The following is a 21892-nucleotide window of genomic DNA, read 5'->3' as shown; positions in this document are numbered from 1 at the left end:
GCAACCCAGAAGAGCTGGGTACGTGCAATCTGCACATGCGCAGAACGATCTTTGCATACACAGCATGACAGCATGGCTGGCGAGCGGGGCTCGCTGCAGTTCGGCGAGCCCTGAATATAAGAATGCCCATTTGTATGACTGAACATATACAACTTAATATTATTGATAATTGACATACGATTAATAATAGCATAAATGAAACATTGTACTGATAGACTTTATTTAATGGGACTTCTGCTACTGCATCTTTTCCCAAATTTCTTTGAAATTAACATCATAACTGGTCAAATCCAGCTTCTTGGACACATTCAGGCTTTCTTCTGTCAGTCTTATGGCGGGATGCTGGGGTTGTGGGGGTGCAGGAGTCTGGGTTGAGGTGTATGAGGGGCTCAGGACAGGGGATTTGGGTCTATGATGGACTCACGGCACAAGGTTGGAGTGTGTGGGAGTGCAGGATTGTTATGGCAGGGAACTGGGGATGTGGGGGTGCATGAGTTTGGAGATGCAAGAGTTTGAGGGGTCCAGGGCAAGGGGTTCAGATGTATGATGGGCTCAGGGTTGGTGTGTGTGTGTGTGTGCAGGAAGTGTTATAACACTGCGGTCAGATGGGGGCTGGGCTGCAATTAGGGGCTTGTTGGCCAGGCTTAATTTTTAAATATAAATAAGAGTAAAGTATTTTAAAATAACAGTAAAATGTTATGTCCAACACAAAAGTTTTCAACGTTGTCTTTATTTATGGCAGGAGAGGGGAACTTCTAATCTTCTTCGGATAGTGTCCCTGTGGGTGCTCTGCTGTGGGTGTTGGGCTCGTCCCAGCACCGCAGTTCACAGATGTTTTAGCTGTTGTTCGCTGGACCTCACATGCGGGGCCGCCATCTTGCGGCTTTTCGCACCGTTTCTGGTTGCGAGGTCCAGCCCCACCAGTTCCTTCTGACCATCTTCATGTGCAGATGGAGAGATAGCTCCCTCTTGCAACCATCCTGTCAGGACTGAGAGAGAGAAGAGTTTGTATATAGTTAGATAGTTCATTAGTTAATTCGTTCTTTATAGTTCTCTAGTTGTTAGTGAGTAAGTTTAAAAAAAATTATTATTTCCTGTTCTTCGACCATGCCTGGGTCACCGGGCTTCAAAAAGTGTCTGACATGCCAGGACTCTATGCCTGTGTCAGATGGGCAGTCTTCCTGCATAAAGTGCCTTGGGGAAGGCCATATTCCCTAAAAATGTCAGCACTGTCCAAGCCTCACAGCAAGAGTGCGGCACGACCGTGAAATACGCCTCAAAATGCTCCTATTTGATAAGGCGCTCCAGCCACAAACAGGAGCCAAAGAACAACCATCATCCCCACCGGCCACATCTCGTCGGCCCTCCCCTGTGGTGACGAGCTCCTGAAGAAGTCATTCCCCATCTCGCTCCTTGCCAGAGATGAGAGTGAGCTCTGGGGACAAGCCGGGCACATCTCACAAAGCGGCAGCTCGAAAGCAGCACAAAGAGAAGCCGTTGCGCAGTATATCAGCACCGAGCTCAGCGGCGCACATGGCACCGAAGCCAACCCCGGCACCGAAGCTGGCACGGCCAACCCCAGCACCTCCTGCAGCTGACCTCCCGGCACCATCTTCGGCACTGATGATAACAGCGTGCATGGTGCCCAGCCCCTTGGCACTGAGGCCAGCACCGGAGGAGTCAACGGCGCAGCACGGGGCCTCAGTGCAGGCACCGACGGCCCTGCTGCCAGAATGTGCACCACATCTTCAAGCGGCGCCGTCACACATGGCACCGGAACCCCCGGCACCGCTGAGATACTCTCCAACTCCATCATATTCCCGGAGAATCTCCACACCGAGTGAAACTCCACCCACACCCCTGATGCAGACGTCCCCCTCTTCCATGAGTGGGCGGCCGCTAGTAAGCCCAGAACCAACGGCGTTCTCCCCAGAGCTACCGTCTCCACCTTGACATCACCAGCGACCAAGACACAGTGCCTCCCCCTCATCAAGACCCCGTTACCATAGATATTATTGATCGCCATCTCCCTGCTGCTCTCACCGCAGATCCAGGTCACCAAGGCCCCCTCCTAGTCTCAAGATTCCAGATACAGGGACGACTACAGGCACTCATACCACTCTCGGTATGATGACCGGTGGCATGCACATCACGACCATTGAGACCGTTATTCCCGATCAATCCATTCTTCACCATCACCAGCTCCATCACGGCTCACTCATGGCTGGAGTAGATCCTCCACTCCGGCAGCAGCCAGACCACAGACTCCATCTAGCGTCTTACCTTCTGCAGAACAGCCCATCGCTGAACTATCACAGGTCTTGGAGGTAGAGGCACCACAGCAATCGTCTCCCACAGAAGTGGCTCCCTCTTCTCCAGACGACGCCATCTTCACCAGAGATATGTCATCCTCCAATGACCTTCCCGACACCAGACTCATCATGATCCAGGGTCTTGTTCAGGTCCTTACTACCAGTCCCACCATTCTGATGCTCACCTTCCTGCAACTGATGGGGCATATGGCAGCCACAACTTATGTTGTCGCACATGCATGCCTACATTTCAGATGTCTGCAACAATGGATATCGACGGTATACACACCTCACAAACATGATGTGCACAGAATGGTTACCATACCAAACACAGTCAGGCAATCTCTGAAGTGGTGGACAATTCCGCACACATGTTAGTGGGTATCTCGTTCCACACCCCCAGCCTACCATCCAGGTTATGACAGATGCCTCCCTCCTTGGCTGGGGAGCCCACATGCAGGACAAACAAGCACAGAGCCATTGGTTGCCACAAGAATCGCTCTGCCACATAAATCTTCTTGAGTTACGGGTGGTATACAATGCTTGCAACCACTTTCTCCCCTGGATACACACCCAGAGGGTGCAAATTCTTCAGACAATATGACAACAGTCTATTATATAAACAAACAAGGTGGCGCTCGCTCCCGTACTCTGTGTAGAGAAGCCGTGCATCTCTGGAACTGGTGCATACGACACAACATCGTAATTACCGCAGCATCGGGGGATGACAACATCACAGCAGACACTCTCAGCCGACATTTTGCACAGCAGCACGAATGGGAGCTACACCTCAAGGTTTTAGAGAACATATTCCAACTCTGGGGTCACCCAACTACAGAACTCTTCGCCACGCAGTACAAAGCGAAGTGCAATCACTACTGTTCCAGAGCGGGCATAGACCGAGCATCGAAGGGTGATGCCTTCCTCCTCCACTGGGGTTGACAAATGCTGTATGCATTTCCACCCATCCCCCTAATACACAAGGTCCTAGAGAAAGCAATAGCGGACAGAGCAACACTAATCCTAGTAGTACCATTCTGGCCACACCAGACGTGGTTCCCTTACCTCCTCCATATGTCGTCTTATCCCCCGTATCACCTTCCCAGTCGACCCAATCTTCTGACACAGGAGCAGGGGAAACTACTTCATCCACAACCGGATCACCTCACCCTATCCGCTTGGTTCCTGGCACCTGCCAACAAAAAAGATTAGGAGGCCCAGCTGCGGTCAACATAACAGAAGAACTTCGACCCAAAATACTTAGCTGCATAAATGGAAAAGGTTCACTGAATGGTGTGCACACAAGGGCATGGACCCTCATGGAGTGCCGTTACACTCCATTCTGGAATACGTTTTATACCTCAAACATAGGGTGCTTTCCCTATCGTCCCTGAAGGTCCACGTAGCAGCCATCACAGCCTTTAGACAGCCCGTCGAGGGCTATACCATTTTCTCGCCTCCAATTACAAAAAGATTCCTCAAAGGCCTAAACAACCTGTTCCTCGAGCACAAACAACCCCCAGATCCTTGAAACCTCGAATTGGTTCTAGATACACTCATGCAGCCACGCTTCGAGCCATTGTCCACGTCCGATTTTAACTCTCACCATGAAGGTTATATTCCTGTTGGCAATCACATCTGCACGCAGGGTAGGGGAACTAGCAGCCTTGTCGGCATCACCTCCTTATACAGTTTTCACGGCACAAACAGCCATCCTATGACCATGACCAACGTTCTTACCCAAGGTCAACTCCAGCTTCCATATAAATGAACCTATCGTTTTAGCAGTGTTCTACCCTAGACCGCACAACTCTGAACACCATGCTAGACTCCATTCACTAGACGTCCGTAGAGCACTGACATTCTATATAGAAAGAACTTATAAAATACGGAAAACAAATCATCTGTTCATCTCACTAGATGACCGCACCAAAGGACGTCCGTTATCATCTCAGCAAATATCAAAGATAATTGTGTCATGCATCACCAAGTGCTACCAAATGAGAAATGTCGCACTACCCCATATGATCAGGGCCCATTCCACCAGGGCAATAGCATCCTCAACAGCCTTCCTTAAAGGGGTCCTCTATAAAGGACATTTGCTGGATGGCAATGTGATCTTCTGAACGTATGTTCCCGAACCATTATGTGCTTTCCAGAATCATCATCTCCAACACAGCAGTAGCCAATGCCGTCCCTCCTCCTTAGGTCAGCTATTGCTGTGGAATCACCCACAGTGGAGCACCCACGGGCACACTACCCGAAGAAGAAGAAGAAATTACTCACCTTGTGCAGTAATGATGGTTCTTTGAGATGTGTGTCCCCGTGGGTGCTTCTCGACCCGCCCTCCTCCCCTCTTCAGAGTCTCTTGTTTTGTCTTGCAGACCTCGATGGTCAGGAGGAACTGGCAGGGCCAGACCGTGCAACCAGAAACGGCACGAAAAGCCGCAAGATGGACGACATTTCTCGTTTGGCGCATGTGCGGTCTGGAGAACAACAGCTAAAACATCTCCAAACTGCGGCGCCGGGACGAGCCCAACACCCACCGTGGAGCACCCACGGGGGGACACACCTCGAAGAACCATCGTTACTGCACAAAGTGAGTAACTTATTGTTTTTGGGTCAGGAGCCACTGATCCACAGAAAAATCAGTTGGGGACCATACAAGTGAGAAACAAACAAAAATACACTTCAAACCCCCCCCAACCCTCACTGATGTGACCCCAACTGAAACACCTCAGCCCCCGTGGTGCTCCAGTCCCATGGAGGGGGGAAGTGCAGGGAGGACTGAGGTTCAAGGACTCTGGCCAGATTTACTCTTCTGGGATTCCAGGCTTAATGGATTTTGTGGGTCCCCCATGGCCAAAAATGAGGGATTCAGTGTGAAGGATAGGGCAGCCAGTGAATGGAATGGGGTGGGGGGCGCAGGATCTGGGCAGGAGATGGAATGAAGGAAGGGGTGAGGTCTGGGTGGGAGGTAGGGTGCAGGAACAGGCTGGGAGTAAGATGTCTGGACGGGGGGATGGGACAGGAGTGGTCTGGGAGCAGGCTATCTGGTTGGGGGGTAGGAGTGGGCTGAGGGCACGGTATCTGGGCAGGGTGTCTGGCCAGAGGAGAGGGGGTAAGAGCAGCCAGGGGGAAAGCTGTCTGGCTGGGGGATGTGTGTGTGAGTGAGGGGGTAGGAGGATGGGGTCTGGGCATGAGGAAGTCGGGGGGGCACTTATTTGTTTTCATACCACATCACAGGCACTGTGTAACACAGCCTCCTTCTGCTCCCATTTGCTGGAGGGAAGCCTCCAGAAACTGTCCTGGGGGAAGGAAAAGGGCAACTCGCACGGAGCCATTTTTTGGTTCCGCTTGTTCCCCACACTCGGGAACCAGCGGAGAGATTCTGGGCATCTCTTCCCCCCCCCCCCCCCACCAAAAGGAAGCTGGTGCTGGCATTCCAATCTTGCAGGGGGCCATTAGGCTATAGCACCAGTGCTGGCTCCCTGCTATAGGGGGATGTGGGAGGACTGAGTTGGAACTCCAGAAGAGCCATATTTGGCTTGTAAGCCATAGGTTGCCGACCTCTGGCACAGAGGCTTGGTGGAGCTGAGATGCTCTACTTTTCTTTAATGCTTGGTCATCAGCCCTTCTCAGATGAGTACATTTTAAAGGGAAAGATGCATTTCCTCTTCCACTCAGCTGTCATGCTTTATACATATGATCAGGGCCCATTCCACCAGGGCAATAGCATCCTCAACAGCCTTCCTTAAAGGGGTCCTCTATAAAGGACATTTGCTGGATGGCAATGTGATCTTCTGAACGTATGTTCCCGAACCATTATGTGCTTTCCAGAATCATCATCTCCAACACAGCAGTAGCCAATGCCGTCCCTCCTCCTTAGGTCAGCTATTGCTGTGGAATCACTCACAGTAAATCAAACAACTTCTGAGCAAAAACTAAAATGTTTTTGCTTCTTCCAGTAGCATAGAGGTCAGCCTCATTCTCTAGCAAGAAAACTACCAGGGTTTTTTTAAGTGCCTCTGTTGTGGGGTACAAACAGGCTGAAGAGAAGCTCAAATTGGAGAGCTTCTGCTGAATGAAAATGACTGAAAATTAAAGAGACAAACCCCTCCACATAAATGAAAGAAAAAATATGTCTATGTTAACCTTTCTCTAATTTTACCCTTTTTCTAGGCAGTCTGAAGTAGTCCTCTATGATGAGCTACTTTTGCGAAGAAAGGATATGTTTAAAATTTTATTTTTGCCAACTGTCATTTTTTTAAAAGTTCTGTTGTTTTAGAGAGTCTTAATGAAAATATTGGCGCATTCCAGCGTGTGTTTTATTGGCCCATTTGTGCTCACCCTTGTTCCTCACAAAGTACTGAAGGCATGTTTTAATAGACCAATAAAACATGCTGTGTCATGTCCAACAAGCAAGAAGACATCTGTTAAAGCTTACATCAGTCAAATTAATGATGTTTTGTGGGGTAAATGTGTTGTTACCATTAGAGAGCCATAATTTTATTGACTTAGTTTTTCCTTCTGTGTAGAATAGAAGTTGTTGAACCATCCACTCTAAAACTCTAATGCTGAGATAGAATCAAATTAAAATATGTTTGATTTATTTATGCATATTTATTCTAATGAAGATTAAACCAGAGTTTGAGCTGTATGTGGATCAGACCATATCAAATTGCGCAAGATTAGGTGACAAAGCAAGTGCTTCTGTGTATCAAAATTAAAAACCTCTGTATGAAATAGATTTTAAATGTCTACACTTTTCATCCAGAAGATGTGAATTTGAGTCCTGCCAATTCTTGCTACGCATTTTGGAGCACTTCACTAAGGTGTGTGTTTTGTAACTTTTGTATCCAGTGCTAAAAATGCTAACAAATTAATCATGACATGTATCTATATAAATACCATCTCTTTCTCCAGGAGACACAGAAACCAGTTTGTGCTTTTTTAAGACGGTTTGGTGAGGGGGCATAAATCTTAAGTGCTATTTTGCATTAAGTACATAAAATCAAGTAAATTTGCTATCATAAATGTGATAGATATAAGTGGTAAAAATCTTGATGTAAAACGTGATGATTCTTTAGAAGCTCTTTCTATTTTCCATTGCCTAGAAAGAGTATTTTTACAGTTTAAGCACTGTCTGAGAATGTAATGGCTCTAGCTCTCAGCAAGCCAATTTCTTTCTAAAATCAGAGCAGTCAATATTTGTATAATATGAAAACTTCTTTATGAATGTTGAAATTGGTGGAATAGGAGTATCAATTGTACTTAGGGGTTGCCACGTCCAATTACAGTGTTTCAAATTTTTTTTTAAAACTTCAGTTGTTAAGTTACATAATGTGAAAAGTGGCAATGTTGTTTGTTTCTTTAAACTGTCAGGTCATTAAGATAAAAACATAATATGGACATTGCACACAAGACTGGTCTAATAATAAAAACAAACCAATTGCTAAAATTTCATGTGCATAGTTTTAATGTAATTTAAACTTGGAAGAGTGCTGGATTGACAGGCCTGAAGACCAGTATCTTCCAGTGCTGGCTTCCCATAGTGCCTTAGTTATATCTTGAAGGGTCTGCTCATTGCATGTTTGGCTTCTCTGACACAGCCAGCAGTTGTGCCAGTTATATTGGTTTCTTTTTGTGATTTAGATGCATCACTTCTCCTATAATTGAGTACAACTAAGACCACCTCCTCATTCCATATATGCCACGAAACAGTCATCAGATATTAAATGTTTGATCATAAATTGGTGATCTAAAGGTGGGAGGTTCCGAATTCTATTATCAATCCTTTGAGCCATCCAGTGACCCCTTCATCTTACTGATATGGCAAGCTTCAAAATGTAAAGGGAGAAGTCCCACCCATTTCACATGCACAGATGTAACTTCAGTTTTCATGAAGTTTGCAGTTCATAGATGCAGTTTTTCTCCTTGATGTGTTCAAATGATTTAGAGCAGTGACACTTAGACTCAGATTTGGGAGCCTCAAATAGCTTTTTAATGTGTCTTCTGTGGCTCTTTGCAACACCTGATATTAAAATATATAATTATTAACCAATAAGGATGCTTTTATTCTGTTATTAGCAAATTAACTTAGCAGCTGCAATAATATTAACGTATTTGCTGTGAGAATAATACATATTGCTATTTTATATAAAATGTGTGTGTGTTTCCCCTGTTATACTGTTTAAATATGATTATAGCCAGCTACTATGTTCTTTTGGGTCTTGTTGATCACTAATTTGTCTCTTGAACTACTGAAGTCTAAGCATCAGCCATGTCTACACTAGTTTATGTTGGCAAAACTTATGTTGCTCATAGGTATGACATCCCCCCTGCTGAGTAACACATATTTTGCTGGCATAAGTGCTTGTGTGAACAGCGCTATGTCAGTGAGAGATGCTCTCCCATCGACATAAATATTGCCGCTCATTTAGGTGAGTGTTATGCTGATGGGAGAGCTCTTTCCTGTTGATGTGGCATGGCTATAGGCGCCATCTTATAGCAGTATTGGTGCAGCTTTGCTGCTGTAAGCTTGTGAGTATAGACATGCAGTAACTGACACAAGACAAGCTTTTTCAAGAGACAATGTTTAATTGAATCAGAGTTATAGTATAGGTGTTTTGTTTGCAAAATACTGGCTTTTGCCTAGTCCAGTTGTAATGCAATTTACAAAAATGTAACTGAGGGGAGATAACTACCTTCATGGTATTTGGTTTAAGTATTTTACCCATAACTGAAAAAAGGCTCTTAGGACTTTCTCTGACTAGACTGTGTTATAGTTTGCCTTTCAAATTCTTCTACTGGTATATTTTCAGACAGCTCCTATTAGACTGAGAGTGCTTCTTTATGCATCCAGAGGGTTCTCAATATCCATGATAAAAGAAGTAGCACATTACCTTTGAGCATATTTTTCAGCATAGAAAATTAAAACATGTATTTTGGATGTTGAAGATTTTAAATATACCGTATATTCCGGCGTACAAGACGACCTCTGAAGTTAAAAAACATCCCCCAAAAATCAGGGGTCGTCTTGTACGCCGGATGCCCCGCCGCCGGAGCCCCTCCGCGGCTTTGAAAGCCTCGGGGGAAGCCGGCGGCGGGGCATCCCAGGCGCGCATGGGCTGCCCGCCCGCCGGAGCCCCTCCGCGGCTTTGAAAGCCTCGGGGGAAGCCGGCGGGGGGGCATCCCAGGCGCGCATGGGATGCCCAGCCGCCGGCTTCCCCCGAGGCTTTCAAAGCCGCGGAGGGGCTCCGGCGGGCGGGCAGCCCATGCGCGCCTGGGATGCCCAGCCGCCGGCTTCCCCCGAGGCTTTCAAAGCCGCGGAGGGGCTCCGGCGGGGGGGAGCCCAGGCGCTCCTGGCGGCTTTGCTCCCGGTGCCTCTGGTCTGCTGGGGACCATCTCCAGCAGACCAGGGACACCGGGAGCAAAGGAGGCGGAAGGGCGCTGGGGTATAAGATGAAACCCTATCTTTTAATTAAAAAGATAGGGGGTCGTCTTATACGCCCAGTCGCCCTATACGCCGGAAAATACGGTACACAAAAGCTGTGTGGTATTTTTTTTTTTTTTCTTAAATATCAAGTAAACAGCAAAGTAGTGAACGTTTTTTCTAAGTGCCTGTAATGCAAGCAGTGCAATATTGGTGAATTTTTAAATATTAAGATTTTGCCTAGATCTTTCTAACAACTTTTTTACAATTCCACATTTAAGCACAAAAAGTGAAAAATTGCACATTAAAAAAATCTGTATCTTTAAAAGATCAGTATCCAAAATAATTTTTTAAGGACAAATTTGATCTTGTCTTAGTAAATAGATAAAAATTTCACTGGTTTCAATGGAGTTGCTCTGGATTTACAGAAAGCTGAGCAGAAATTAGTTCATCTTATGAAATCTTGCCCACAATAATATAAGTATTGCCCAAATAAATATAAGATAAAATTATACAAATTCAGAATATAGAGTTACCATATTTGAACTTTCAGAAAAGAGGACACCCCTGAGAGGGAGTTTATCTGTATCAGTATCTACCAACTCACATTGTATTAATGTGTTATATATTATAACTTATTCTGAGTTTACACTTTTCTCAAATGTTTTCAAGACTTTAAATCAGGTCACAAAATATTAATTATTTCTGCATTTTTATGTGAAATATGACACTTTTGGAAAATGTTGTAGAATTATTTGCCATGAGTAAGGTTAGTAGAGTCTGTTCAGTACCTGTAGTTCACAAATGATGTCACAATATGTATTTGAATATTTCTAAGGCTTGGTACAGCTAACACTTTAACTCTGTAACTTTAATTTTTAACTTCGTAACTTCATAAACAGTTGTTTTTGTTAAACTTTTACTTCTGTTTTTATGATGGTTAAAATAAATAATTACAAAATCACTGCTAGTTTCGTGTCCTAAGCTTCATCCAATAAGCTTTATTAAGCACACGTTTTTATCTTGGTTGGTCTTGAGTAAAAAAAATCAAGTCATAACTTCCTAGAACTTCATCTGCAAATTATTTTAAACTGACCTATGAGTGAAAAAATGACCAAGCATTTAGTTCTGGTACCAGTTCTTATTTATATTTTTGTCATTCTGCCAGTCATAGGAACTTGCATATGTTCTGAGCTTGCATATGTTCTGAGCTGAACTAAGGCGTTAGAAAAGTAAATATCATAGTAAAATGAGACCTACTTAGTTTAATCTTGACTTTGTAAATTGTCATCACATACATCCTGGAAAACATGTTCTTCCCTCTCTGTATAAAAGGGAGGGGTGTGTTTGGTTACTTGGCGTTGTAGTAAATTCTTCTGCTTTTCCCATCAATCTTGTATTATATATTTTCCTGTAACACAGTACTCCTTGCCCGTATTCACAAGGGAGGAAGATTGGAGCTGAATTAGAGGGATTTTATTTCATTTGTTACCAATTTAATGACAGATAATACCTGGTAGAAAATTATGGGGTCACATAGATTTAGTTCTTATTCTTTTTTAAGTGATGTAATTGAAGTAACTTTAGGGGAAGGGTGTTGTTAGATGAGAGCCTTTTAATTTCTTTTCTCACTTTGTAAAATTTTCCCTTTTGGCTCAGTCAGTGCTGTACATTTTAGTGTATTGAGAAATTACATATGATGCTTAATATTTACATTTTGAAACCATTTATCTGCATCCATTCATTTGTAATCTGTATTTTCTTCCCCTTTTTAAAGGGGACCTGAAAAAATCCTGGGTTTTGAGAGAACTTTTTTGTTTCTTTTCAATTCATAAAAGTCTGACAGTGTGTGTGTGTGTGTCTGTGTGTGTGTGTGTATGTGTATGTGTGTGTATTTATAAAAAATAAATTAGAATTTCAGGTTTTGTCTAGCCTTGAGGTGACCCTGACTAATGAAATGGTTGATGTCACAAAAGCCAAGAGAGTTAAAGTTGAACATTTGACCGGAGAAAAGTATTTTAGTCAGATTGCTTAAAACTGATAATTTTTTCTTTTGGTCTCATTAAAATATAAATTCAGAAACTATTTTGAATAAAAAAAGCCTTTGTTAAAGGTTTAGCATCTTTGATCCTATAGTTTGGGCATTATAGCTCACAATAAACATTTGTGAGATCTAGTAGAGTCTTCCAGGGGAATTCAGGCCTGATTTTCCTAATATTTCTAATTAAAAAATCTTTCAAGTCTTGCTTATTTATAATAAAGAAGGAAAAAAGAAACATCCCCAAAACATCCTTCACAGGTATTTATACCTTTGGAGGTCTCTACCCACTTTAATTTTTTGTGGCAGCAGCAGCTCTACAATTCCACAGCTAAAACTTGCTGTAAAGTTTTCACCTTGTCCATCAGTGACTGCTTTGCATGACACATTCAAGTCCACAATGTTGGAATTTACAGTAGATGGTAGTTTTCCTAGGAGGCCTAGCTATGTTTTTTAATTTTCTGTCTTTGATATTGTCACAGTTTCAGCATTCTCAATTTAGTCTTCATTTCATTTCAGGAAAACTGTCTTACACATGATATTGGAATATCAACTTGGAAGAAACAGATTTTCTTATCCCATAGTGCCTTGTTGGCAAAAAGCTGCCAGGCTGCAATGGAATTAGCAAAGCATGATGCTGAGATCCAGGATATGGCATTTCAGTATGGAAAGCACATGTCTATGAGCCATAAGGTATGCCTTTTCTCCATGTTCAGTCTTCTCCTGAAAGGGCAGATAAGAATCTTTCTATTATATTTCCTTTGATCCTCTTTTTGGGTTGGAGTTTAACTGGTACTTTAAATATAACCACTTGAAATTATTGCCAGTGTTGGCAAATATGTATGAAGAGCCATATGCTTGTCACAGAAAACTACTGTTTATTAAATACTCAGTGTATCAGAAATGTATACATCAAGTAACTCCCATAGGTCCTTGGAAATGGAAAATAATTCTTTTACCACCCACAATTGTAAAGAACAGTATCCTCCCCTAAATGACTGGGTCACTCTTACTAACATGTACTAACAGTAACAACTCTCTTTCTCCCCCCCGCACCTTGCTACTCACCTGACGACTTCATACTCCTTCCCAGATATGGCAAAATGTCCCTCACCCTTTTTTTGCGAACTTTGGTAAACAACCACCATCATTCCCCCAGTATGGGAGCTAGAAGGTAGGAGGTGGAACCAAAGTACATCTCTCAAAGCAGAAGAGGGACATGAAATTGGAGAGAGGTTGAATATGTGTATGTAGGCCTGGGCTTCTAGAGAAGCAGGATTACATGTAGCTGATGTGACAGCAGAAGCCTAAGGCTGTCATTGTCTGACATGTTATAAAACATGTGTTTCAGTCTTTTTTTATTTAGCACACATTTTTTCATCCTCTCTTGCAGCTACACTCGGACCTCCAGCCATTTATTAAAGGAAAATCTAGTGACTCTGTGGCCTTTAGTTTAAATTCTGCCCCTGTAGTCCTGCATCAGGAACTCCTTGGAAGGGAGGCCTGGATAAAGCAAATTAGAGAGGTAAGTTATAAATTCAGTTTAAAGTGAATTTGGAGTGTTATAATAATTTTTAGATTGGTCTTTGGTCTCCCTCTTCCCCCAGTGTCTGGAAAACCCTAGACTCAGTGTTATGGGGCCATCTATGAAGAAACACAGAAGCAAAGATTACTTAAAGAAAGGGGATATAGAGGCAAATCCCATCCCCCAGCCATTCAGTAATTCTTTGACTGTTGTCCTGAAAACATGGAGATTAGTTCTCAGCTTCTTGAATGCAAATTTCCCTTTTCCTCTAGCAATTCCTTAGTAGATTAATGGATAAGAACAAGATGACAGTGTAATCCAAACTTGTTTGTTTCTCTATGTCTAGAACTCTGGGGTTCTGGTCCATGACTGGGGCTAAAGAAGTAATAATAATGACACAAGAAAGAGGACAAGAACAAGTAGGACCGACCCAAAAAGAAAGGCAAGACTTAGCACCATCCAGCGAACCTACATCAGTTGCATGGGTTCACCATGTCTAAACTGTCTTGGGAAACACCCTCCCAGGGTTTAACCCTAGTTGTGCAAGTCTTCCCCCTTGCCAGGAAGATTTATGTTAGGAATGAGGTAATGTGGAGCAAAGATTTATTAGTATCAGTCTGGGATGCTTCATGCTGATGATTTCAGCATGTGGGTTCTGATGATGTAGATATCCCTTTCCCTGTAACATTGTAGTTGTATCTGCCTCTGTAGTTTGTCCTCCTTAGACATGTTGGCCACCTTGGTGCCTGAAGATGAAGTCATGAAGAATCAAATTATAATTGCTAAATTAATTGCCCTTCAGAAGTAATTTAGAAAATGAAAGAGTGATAACACTGTAAACTAAAGCACCAGAAAGTCACATTCAAGATCGGAGCTCCGTTGCTGCCTTTTCTGCTGTTCAGCTTGAAGGTAAAACATAGGGATAGAGGCCTAGCATGGGGCTTATGAGTAGTTCTGCAGTTATGACTGACAATTCTGAGCCTACCTTCATGTGCTGTGGGCAAAGAGGCATAGTCTCAGTATAGAGGTTTTTCTCAGAGGCAAAATTAACCTTATGCTCATAGAGAAAAAATACATTTTTTTCTAACCAAATTGAAGCTTTGTCATTTTAAAAGTTAGAGAATGGTAATTCTGCATATGACTAAGTGTCTTGGAATTCTGCAGCTTTGACACAGACTCCTGTATGTGTGGAATATAAATAGATTTGGATGAATATGTTTCAAAAGCATTCATAAACTGGGCTGTGACAATACCATTACCCTCTAAATGCAATTTCCCATCTGCAGAATCTAGAATAGATTGCAGAATTCCAGTTCCGTCTGTCCACTAATTAATTCTTTTTAAATTAAAAAGAGAAATTATGCATGCACTGAAGCAATTCTAACTAAAGCAAAATAGATTGGTAAAAGGGGTTGTTGGGTGTTTGTTTGCTTTTGGTCATCAAGTCCAGCCACTTGCTCTGAGGAAAACCTAGACAAGCCCTGAAAGGTCAAACCTGTTCTTAAAACCCTCCAGTAATGGGGATTCCATAACCTCTCTTGGAAGCCTATTCCAGATCTTAACCACTCCCCCTACTTACAACTTTTTTCCTAACAATTAATCTAAATCTCCCTTGCTACGGTCCATTATCACTTATCCTACTTTCACTGGACCTGGAAAACACTTGACCATCATCCCTCTTTATAAGAGTTTATAACATATTTGAATATTCAGTCTTCTTTGGTCAAGACTAAACATGCCCATGTTTTTCCCTTTTACTCATACTTCAGGTTTTCTAAAACTTTTATAATTTTTGTCAATTGTCTCTTCTGATTTATCCAAATTTTCCCTAAAATGTGGTCCCCAGAATTGGACTTAGTACTTTGGGAAGGAGGGTGAAGGGGCTGGGTGAATCCTGCAGAATTGTCAGTACATTTACTAACACAGTCAGTTTTTGCTTCTGTACCCAGTGCACAGTTGTCAGAGATTTTTCCTTTAGCATTTCTATTTTTCCCTTAGCATTCCTATCCACTCTTGCCTCTCACAATTGTGTGCAGCTATTAATGACAGAACCTCCTCCAAATCCTCTCACTTGCGCCCTATGACAGTTGCTGGAGCTGCCTTTGCAAGTCCTTCATTTCTTCTTGTACGTAGTATTCATTGGTTAGTTTTGAGAGTTTTATCATAGTTCAGATTTTGTATTAGAATTAGATTAGTGGTTGATAATTGTGCTGGAGCCGGTACCAAAGTCATACCTCGGTCTCTGGGCTGCAAGTCCATTGCCTATGTAGCAAATCTATGCCTGTCAACAACCCACACTCCAGCTGTCTTAAGTGCTTGAGGGAAGCTCGTGTTAGTAACAAATGCCACATTTGTAAGAGGCTTAAGCCCTGCTCCAAGGACAGGATTCTTTTACAGATGCCTTCCTGCCACCTTGGTCAAACAGTCTGCTGTATGCTTTGGTCCTGTTCCACTATTGCAGTGTTTCCCAATTTTACTTGGCCATGGAACCCTTTTAAACTCGAAAGAATTTTGCGGAACGCCTAATAACAGTCTAATATATGGAGCTGGAAAAGTAGACCACAAGTAAGTAAGGATAATAATAAACAAATGCTAAACAAGGTCATGAGATCAACATTTAGTTTAATTGCACATATTTAAAAACAAAAATCACATAATATTATTTTTTAAAATCCATAAAATGTTATTGTAATGGAATTTTCTCGCGGAACCCTTATTTTCACTTTGCAGAACCCCGGGTTTCTGCGGAACACCATTTGGGAAACACTGCAACTATTGCCCAAAGTTTTATGCAAAATCAAACAAGATTGAATATACCTTATATTCCTAGCACTAGTGAGGCTCTGTCAGTACTGGTTTCCAGCTTTAGTAGTCCTGTCAGGCAGAGCTCTGCTATCGCTCCCACTAATGCTGATGTGATGTCTCAAGACAATAGCCACCTCCTCCATCCCAACCTTTACCTCACTGCCTGGATGCTTCATGGCTGACATCTTTGGAAGGGCCTTGTTTTAAACAAGCACAGGAAGTGCTTCTAAATAGTAGAAAACCTTTGACTAGGAGTTCTTGCCTTGCTAAAAGGAAGAGTCTATATCTGGTCTTGGCAGAAAGGCGTGTTTCCTCAGCCTGGCCTCCTAGCTAGCATGTATTGGACTACCTCTATTGAAACAAGTGGTAACTGTCAGTTCCATCAGAGTACAATGAATCGCTATCTCACTTATCCATCCTCCTGTTTATAACCATTCACTCTCTCTTTCAATCCAGTGTCTGTCAAATTTTTTTAAAGTTGTGTAGCAATTATAGCTACAGGTACAGGATCCTGTTCCACCATATACAGTAGTTTGAATTTAGTTTTAGCAAAGATGATGGATCACACTGTTGGGCTGCTGACATCCCATCCCATGCTACACCTTTCAATGAAGGTGGTTTTTTTAATTTGTTATTACTTCAACCTGAAGAAGAGTGGAGGAATTACACATTCTAGTATCAGAACCTCCATATATGGTCTTCTAGAGAGACAAAGTTACTTTACCCTCACTTGAAGTTTCTTATTGAAGTGATTTCCAGTTTTCACATTAATGAAGCAACTGACTTACCAACCTTCTTCTCAAAGCCACATATGCATAAAGATTAGGAAATCTGGACATTAGAGCTCTGGCTTTTTACCTGGCTCAAACTAAACGATTTAGGTCTTCAGTGCAACTGTTCATTGCAATAGCTGACAGGCTGTTCAGTGTCCACCCAAAGGATTTCTTCATGGATATCCAATTGTATTTGGTTAGGCTTACCAGGTGACTATCATGACTGTGAAGTATGAGTGAAAATGTTACAGTTTGCCAAATATAATCATGTGTATATGTTTGTATCAGCTTTGTATTATGAGTTATAAATGTGTAGGCTATATCTGTATTTCCAGACACGTGCTGTGTATCTAGGTAACACTCCTAGACAGATTGACATCAGCACTGCTTAGCCTTCTTGATGGCCCATGAAGGACTTTAGCTCTGTAATACATCCATTAAAAGACCTGCAGCTATACCTGGTGAGCCAGCAAGTCATATAGGGGTATACCTTTGTACAAAGAACTCTAAGGCCTTTCCATATGCTGTGAAGTTTGTGTTTGGAACAAGGGAAGTACTAGACATATGGAAGTGCATCATCTCAATTTTATCTTCAGTTCTGCTTTTATATTCCTATGGAATAACTTTTCTACAAACAAAGCATCGAATGATCAATTCAAGCTGCAGATGTGTCTCAGAGGGACTTTCAACCGAAAAACCAGATATATGGGCTTTGAAGTCTTTGTATGTATGTGACTATTTTATCATTTAACAACTTTTTTCTTTTTCTTTCTGTTTGCTTTTTCATCAACCTTGCTTTAATCTGTTGGCTATCAGTCTGCTATTTTGGGTAAGGCCCAACTTAACATTGACCTGGCAGTGTGGCCTTTATGGCTCAGAAGAACATTTTGTGTACGTATGCAGAGTTTTAAAATAGCTTCTCACTCTACTGGTAGCCAGAGAACTGGAATGCAATAAGGGGGCCGTGGGGCTGTGATTCCTTTCTTCTCCTCCTCCTCCTCTTTGCCTCCATCTCCCAACTTCAGTGTTACCCACCAATCTTCAGAGCATCTACTCTCCTTTTTGCAACCTACCCTGATCTTGGCACTTCCAGTGAGCTCTGTGCCAGGCACCCTACATCACAGTGACACATCCAAGTAACGTTTGGCCATACAACTGCAACTCAGGCAACTTCTGCAGCCTTTCTGGCTTACATTCCCATATTGGATCTTTTAAGGCTTCCACCTGGTCACCATGCTATACATTTACCTCTTACTGAACCACCTCTCAGCAATGCAGAGATGATGCTAGATTTGGCCAAGTAGCTCTCTGTTCTCTCTTTAAATAGACTCCAACCTGCTTCCAGTTTGAATTGCTTGTGAGTCACCTACAGTGGAATGGATATGTTCAATCATGCAAAGAAGAAATGGTTACTAACCTCTTTTCCATAACCACTGTTCTACTAAATGTGTTGTGTGTGTCCATTCCCCAGCCTGCCCTCCTTTCTTCCACTCTCAGTGAAGGAATTGAGGGATCTGAGTCAAATCCATGCTTTATAAATGTGTACAAAATTGCAAGATAAAAGAGGTGCTTGGCAGTGTTCCCTATAAGTTGTGCGCTTGAGTGACCGCTCAGAAGAGACTCAGATGTTACACAGCTAATTAGTAGAGTTCCCACAGCTTGTTTTTTTTCTATTGGTGGTGCATTCACACATGCTTTGGTACACAAAAGAAATTTATTCTGCACATGGATGGACAAAATCCACACATGTATGGGAAGTTTAGAGGAAACACTGGTGGATGGGTTGCGCAAATGTGTACCACTGAAGGAAAAATCTGACAACTGTGCATTGGGCACTTATACACCACCAGTGGAATGGGCATGTGCAACATGTAGCAAAGAACTAACCACAATTACAGGAGAAAAGGGTTAGTAACCCATTTCATCCTTTGCCCCAATTGCACAAGCACACTGTGATGCTCATCGTGACACTGATACTGCCTGCTCATTCTCATGGATTTACTTGCTTGTGTGTGATCCTAGATCTCCACATTTGCACACTTCACCCTGACCTCTTTCTCACACATACTTCATACTTTTTTTCCACAAACACCAGGTAGTTCCCCCTTACCTTTCAAATCAGTTATCTTGCAATTAATCAACATTTACCTGTTCATCAATTCTTTCCCTGCCAAATTCCTTAGTTATTTTTGCTTCCCCAACAATCAAATTATTTTCTTTTCCCTCTCCCTTCCCGATTCATTAATCATTTGAATCTCCCTAGAATTTATCAGTGGATTGTTTTTCCACCTTCCTTCCTTCCACCTCAAAATGTATCCCTTTTCTCTCTCCTCCTTTCTCTCCCCCCATCCAAAATTAATTAATTATCTTACAAATCTGTTATCAGTGTCTCTTTCAAAGCCACAATGACCACCTAAGTGCTCCTCTCTCAGTCCATTCCTTCAGTCTACTCCTTATTCCAGTTGCCTGGCCCCTTTTGTTCTCTGTGTCAGCATTTCTCAAGTAGATTTCCAGAAGATTGGGAGGAGGTGGTTCCATTCCGCTTCCCCCCTGCTTAGGATGAGACCTGCCCTGTTAACTGGGGTTTGCAATCTTTCCTGGAGGAGAATAAAGGGCTAGGAGTCTTCTCTTTGCTACATAGCCTCCCCCCTCTCCCCCCAGGAGGGGGACTACTGGAGTTGGGTAAGGCAACAATGATAAAAATGAGTTTGATCACAGGAAAAGGCTTTGGGGTAGCTGATCAGGAATGCTCTGAATCTAGCATTAGCAGCCACTGAGTGAGAAACAAACATGTGTGTCCAAGGTAAGAAGTATTTTTGTATATAGAAAATGCACATGTTATGCAAAATGCAGTTCTCTGCATGACCCCCCCATGACAAAATTCAAGGTGTTGGGCTCCAGCATATCTTGCATCTGTTTTGGTTTACGATGAGTTGGAACCATTTTAAAATATCCAAGTGTGATCCTCTCTGGAACATGTTAGAAAAGATTCTTGTATATTTTGAAACCTGATTATTTATAAGTTCAGAACAGAGAATGAGCAAAGGGATGACACTGTGTATACGATTGGAGGGGTAGCCATGTTAGTTTGTAACTTTAAAAACAACGAGCAGTTTCTAAGGTGCTACAGCACTGATCACTGTGTATATGCATGATTCCCCACCGAAACACAGCTGGGAGGTCTAATTTTAGGTCTGCCTGCTTTGACATTATCTTTTTAAAATGACCAAGTCTAGACTTTTCCCTTCTGTTTACATGCAAGCTGTTCCTGGTCGGGTTTAGTTCTTTTTTGAGGAGCTGGCGGGACCTATTACTTATTTTGTTTATTGTTAACTCTCTAGTCCGTTTATTGTTGGCATAAGTACACTATATAGTAAGGATATTGAGTTTTCTCAACTATATGAGCAGAAAACTTTTAAAGAAAGGTGTTACTTATGTCTAAAATGTTTAAAATATAGTCAGAACATTTGACCATTGTAGGTATCCAAAGATGTGCCTGTGTCCAATAGAAATCTCTTTTCATGTTGTAATGAAATCTCTATGCTATATATCATTCTGCTAGTAAATATTCATTTGTTATTTTAAAATTCAGGATCTTAGGGAAGTTATTTAATTTTAAAATATTAATTGTATAGCTCTCTACGTATTTTGTTTTTGCTTCTTACAGAGAAGCACAAGGTCTACAAGAATTATGATAGTCAGTAACATGACATTTTATGTTTAATCCTTCTTTTTTATGTTTAAGGCACAACATAAAGGGAATTTAATGGACTTTACCAGGGTGAGTATATTATATTAAGGCTACATTTTATTTTAAATGTAATGCTTTCAATTTTAGATTCATTATTTGAGAGAAGTTTTTTCATTACAAAGATTTACCTGATACATTTTAATTTTCTGTTAACAAAGACTAGGCAATTAGGATGGTCCCATCATACAGGAACTGTCATACCAGGTTAGATTATTGAGCAGTCTAGTCCAATGCCATGACAATGACAATACTAAATGAGAATGCCTATGGCATTCACGGTGGCCTTATTGATATAGAGAACTATTTGTATTAAACTAAACTCTATGTATCAAAATTAGCCATTTTACTGCTATATATAACACTAGAACAGGAAGGGACCTCAAGAGATCATCAAGTCCAGTCCCCTGCCCTCATGGCAGGACCAAGCACCATATAGACATGGGGTGGGCAAAAGGGCCTCTGCGGGCCAGATCTGGCCTGCCAAGCGGGTTGATCTGGCCTGCATAGGCCCTACTGCTCCCCCGTCTCCAGACCAATTAAGGTCTGGGGGCAGCGGAGCGCACAAAACTTCACAGAACCACACAGAACCTTGATGCGCCATGCTCTCCTCACAGAGCGGGAGGAGACGTTACATGCTCCCCCCACCGCCAAGCCCTGATTGGTCTGGAGGCAGGAGGAGTGCGTGAAGTTTCCTCTGTATTCCCCCCGACTCCACAAGGAGCACGCGCAGCATTTCAAAGTGCCGTATGCTGGCGCAGAGCAGAGGCAGGACAAAGGATGCTTCGTGCAGCTCCCCAACCTCCAGGTCTATCAGGGTTTGGGGGTGTGAAGAGTGTGTGACATCTCCTCCCACCTTGCGAGCAGCGCATAGCACTTTGAAGTGCTGCGTGCTCCTTGCAGGCTAGGGGTAGGGTGGGAGGAGGATTCGTGTACTCCCTCCACCCCCAGGCCAATCAGGGCCTGGGGGTGGGGGAGCTGCGTGAAGCTTCCTTTGCCCTGCCCCGGCCCTGTGAGGAGCACGCAGCACTTCTAAATGCTATGTGCTCCTTGCAGGGTGGAAGGAGATGTCACGTGCTCCCCCACCTCCAAGGACTGACTAGCCTAGGGGCGGGGAAGTATGCGAAGCCTCTTCCTGCCCTGCCAGGGGCATGGGTGCCTAGTGGGAAGGGAGGGCAAAGGGACTCCCCCAGCCCCAGATCAATCATGGTCTGTGGGTGAGGTAGTCCAGAAGCATCCTGGCCCCGCTTCTTCTG

The 21892-nt window shown here is 42.9% G+C and overlaps 1 protein-coding gene across 2 annotated transcripts in view; it reads left to right on the top strand.

The window, feature by feature from the left end:
• Positions 1-21892, top strand: part of PDSS2 (decaprenyl diphosphate synthase subunit 2) — a 208822-nt gene that overhangs the window by 165591 nt on the left and 21339 nt on the right. The window contains exons 5-8 of one of the 2 annotated variants that reach the window (XR_016349154.1): positions 12305-12478; positions 13179-13310; positions 13657-14219; positions 20634-20669. Coding sequence is in view for 1 of the 2 variants with exons in the window: in XM_006123168.5 (XP_006123230.1) it covers positions 12305-12478; positions 13179-13310; positions 20634-20669 (342 nt within the window). In the remaining variant the exon portion in view is untranslated. The remainder of the gene's footprint in view (positions 1-12304; positions 12479-13178; positions 13311-13656; positions 14220-20633; positions 20670-21892) is intronic. The other variant, XM_006123168.5, reaches the window with a different exon arrangement.

Source organism: Pelodiscus sinensis, chromosome 3 (genome assembly GCF_052426305.1).
Source record: "Pelodiscus sinensis isolate ZL-2025 chromosome 3, ASM5242630v1, whole genome shotgun sequence".
Classification (NCBI taxonomy): Eukaryota; Metazoa; Chordata; order Testudines; family Trionychidae; genus Pelodiscus; species Pelodiscus sinensis.
Note: the sequence above shows the minus strand (reverse complement) of the source record. Positions and strands in the feature narration are given on the sequence as shown.